Here is a 3,045-nt window from a genome sequence, read left to right on the forward strand (position 1 = left end):
CACCTTCGTACTTCGAACGATTCCAAGTTTATAGAACGTGCACTGTAGAAGAGGACGCTCGAAGTGAATTGAAAATCAGCGAACGAATAAAAACCCCCCAGCAAGATTGGAAGAAGCGCTGTGGTTAACACAAACGAATGAACTGGCTGGAGATAGTGTTGATCTCTCCAGTGGACTAATTTATCATTAATAGACGAGCTGATAAGTGATGTCAGTCAGTGACCCGTTGATTAAGGACATTAAAGGTAGCTTTTAATGATATGCAATCGCTCGCCTTATTACCTACCTCTTTAAGAAGTGTTTGTTTGCGATATTACTTGGAATATGATCAGAATTTTGTTCCGATTTTCTGTAGGTAAACGAAAAACACATTCGCCACTCATTCGTTTTCAATAATGCACTCTCACTGCCTCAACAGTTTATGACCTCATAGGACGAACAGTGGTAACCACAGAATAAAATTTGCCCGTAGAAATGGGATTTCTCCTCTCACGTTGTTCTCGGCTTTCATTCGTCTAAGTAAGGCATCTTTATGATCGTCGCATGGTCCCCTTAAAGTAGCCAATTTTAGAAGTTATTACTGCATGAATATTTTTGCAGAAAATACTGATTTACACAGTCCTAGTATTCGGTGTTGCATATGCAGTACAAGACAAATCGATCCATTAGCAAATACGTGGCATGAGAAATTTTAGAGGCGAGTTCATTGGCGTAGCACGCGCGGGGAGGGTGAAGTCGCCCACCCTTTTTGGCTAGGGCACAATTTAGAAGATAATGGCAATGGTGTTTACCGGTCGGGGGCAAAGCCCTAAGCCTCACAGCTATTTCTGTGGGGAAGTTAAATGGAAAGTGTGCACAGAATTGTTGCACTAACTAAGAACACTATTTTCTTTTGAGTCACTCTGCATTTGTTTAAAGTATTAGAAGTGGCCGTTTTGAGTGCTGGTACTTGTTGGTTCCATCAGTAATGTGCGTCCGAAATAGACATAGGCGTATCAATCACTTCGATTGCATATCTGCGGCAAACTTTTTAGATCGCCCGTGAGACTTTCTCAGCCAAATGAGGAGCTTCACTTCCGATTTATCACGGAACCTTGCCCCATCCATATATTTCTGATCAATGTACGATTTTGTGCAGTATACAAAGTATTCTCTTCTTACAGGCTGCGTCCAACAATTCCTGACCCTAACTAACAGCAACACACCCATATTAGATAACAACCTTTATTTCCTTCACTTCGTCCAAACCATCGAGAAAATATTCAACAATGGTCTCATCAGACAACAAAACACCAAATTCTTCGACCGAATCATAGATCCTTATTCGTGGATGAGCAGCATCACCAAAGATATCAATATCGCCTCCGATCTTACCTACAAGACTTGCGTGGATAATTCCAGGGATCGCCGAGATACTCACACCAATTCTGGGAGATTTAGGCTATTGGTTAAATACTGCTTGTCTAAGAAGTGCTTACATATCCCCGTGGAGGTGTTGGTGAGATCACTTCAGATGCACTAACGACTCCGTCATGAAGGCGAGATTTTTATAGGTCAAATCTGAGTACATTTCAGTGTTTTACACTTCAGACTCTATACTGGGAGATGAAATACTCAGCGAGATATGCTTGTCTGTGTTAAGGCAGGTGTCGAAGATACCCTTTGAGCTGGATTTGCAAAATGCCTCATTTCTTGACCTCAGCTGGTGCCTGCCGCAAGTGGTGGCAATGGAGTTGGTGCCTTGCAAGCAGCTGGGAATTGCCGTAAGGTAACTAGGAGAACATTAGCGATTTTCGGCGAAGTCTGACCAATGCGCTTATAGCTTTTCTAATAACCAGGCTGTTATAGTTAATGTGGAACCCGATGGAGTTGCTGCAGAGAGTGTGCGTTAGGCTAATAATTTCCATTCGGCGGTATATGGCCAACACTTGGGTTTCAGGGCGTTATAAAAATGGGAGACGTTTTGGAGGAACTCAACGACATTAAGATAAACAGCAATTCCAAAGGGCGCCTAAGTCTCATTATGAGGAGCAATAAACGACAACCTACAAGACTGCGCATTGTCAAAGCTTATGATCGATCTTCTGGACAACTGTATGGACCAATTCAAAACTTGCTTCGGGATTTGAAAATAGACCTGGATAGCATACGGAAACAGTATGAGGAAAATTCTGATGAGCCTTGTCGCCTTCAAAATCATAGGCATGCTAGGTGTTGCCTTGGAAGATTTGGTTCCTAGATGAAACTATTACAGGATTTACGGCTATGAAGTGTCGTATTTAGCCAAAGTAGATGTAGGAGAATTGGGCAGTGTGAAGCAAGTTCAGAAGGCTTTGAGGATCCTAGCAGATACTCATTCACCTGACGTCCAATCACTAATGCGAATTGATAAGACGGCCTCTCTGGAGATTGGGGAGATAGGTTTGAAAATTCGGAGTAAAGAGACTGGAAAAGTACGCGTTTCTAACGAGTAGGTGGTTCCAATATTAATTTTGTTTTTTTTTAGATTATTTTAGATCATCCATATATGAAAATATCTTCGTGCGGCAATATTCCAGTTCTGCCGAAAATATTCGGTTATTGTGCTGGGTAAGATTTTCTAGTGCTACTAACGCAACAACATCCTCATTGTTTTGATTAATAGAGAGGAAACTTGTGATATTTCCAAAACCTTCTTTTGCTACATATTTGAAGCCACCTCCCTGGACGATGCTGACTTAATTTTACAGAGCATTGGTAAGTTTTTTAGACTGTTTTGAGGTACGTTTCTTGACGAGCTGGACACTAAAAAAACTGGCCGTTTCCGTTTTGTTGCAGGCCAAGGATTCCACAGGACCCATTATGCAGTATGAGAGTTTTAGAATAAATGACTTATTAATTTTCTTAGATTTTGTTTTATTTTCCTTCAGACCGGTTAGAAAATTCAGTTAGGGGGTAAAAGGGGGCTAACCCTAGAAGAAAGAACGCCCTGTAGATCCTTGAATTCGCAGATTTGGGTAAAATTTCTTATATCTTGGGGACCATAAAGAAAACAATAACTAGCCA

General features: G+C 41.3%; 1 protein-coding gene across 1 annotated transcript; it reads left to right on the top strand.

The window, feature by feature from the left end:
• Nucleotides 1-104: 104 nt before the first annotated feature.
• On the top strand, nucleotides 105-2,886 carry LOC136350957 (uncharacterized). Its single transcript, XM_066303156.1, has 9 exons — nucleotides 105-245; nucleotides 1,164-1,498; nucleotides 1,554-1,768; nucleotides 1,823-1,883; nucleotides 1,940-2,202; nucleotides 2,255-2,453; nucleotides 2,507-2,589; nucleotides 2,645-2,736; nucleotides 2,818-2,886. Exons 1-9 carry the CDS (start codon nucleotides 209-211, stop codon nucleotides 2,850-2,852), a joined length of 1,320 nt encoding a protein of 439 aa, XP_066159253.1. The 5' UTR covers nucleotides 105-208; the 3' UTR covers nucleotides 2,853-2,886.
• The last annotated feature ends 159 nt before the right edge of the window (nucleotides 2,887-3,045 follow it).

This window comes from Euwallacea fornicatus, chromosome 4, assembly GCF_040115645.1.
Source record: "Euwallacea fornicatus isolate EFF26 chromosome 4, ASM4011564v1, whole genome shotgun sequence".
Lineage (NCBI taxonomy): Eukaryota > Metazoa > Arthropoda > Insecta > Coleoptera > Curculionidae > Euwallacea > Euwallacea fornicatus.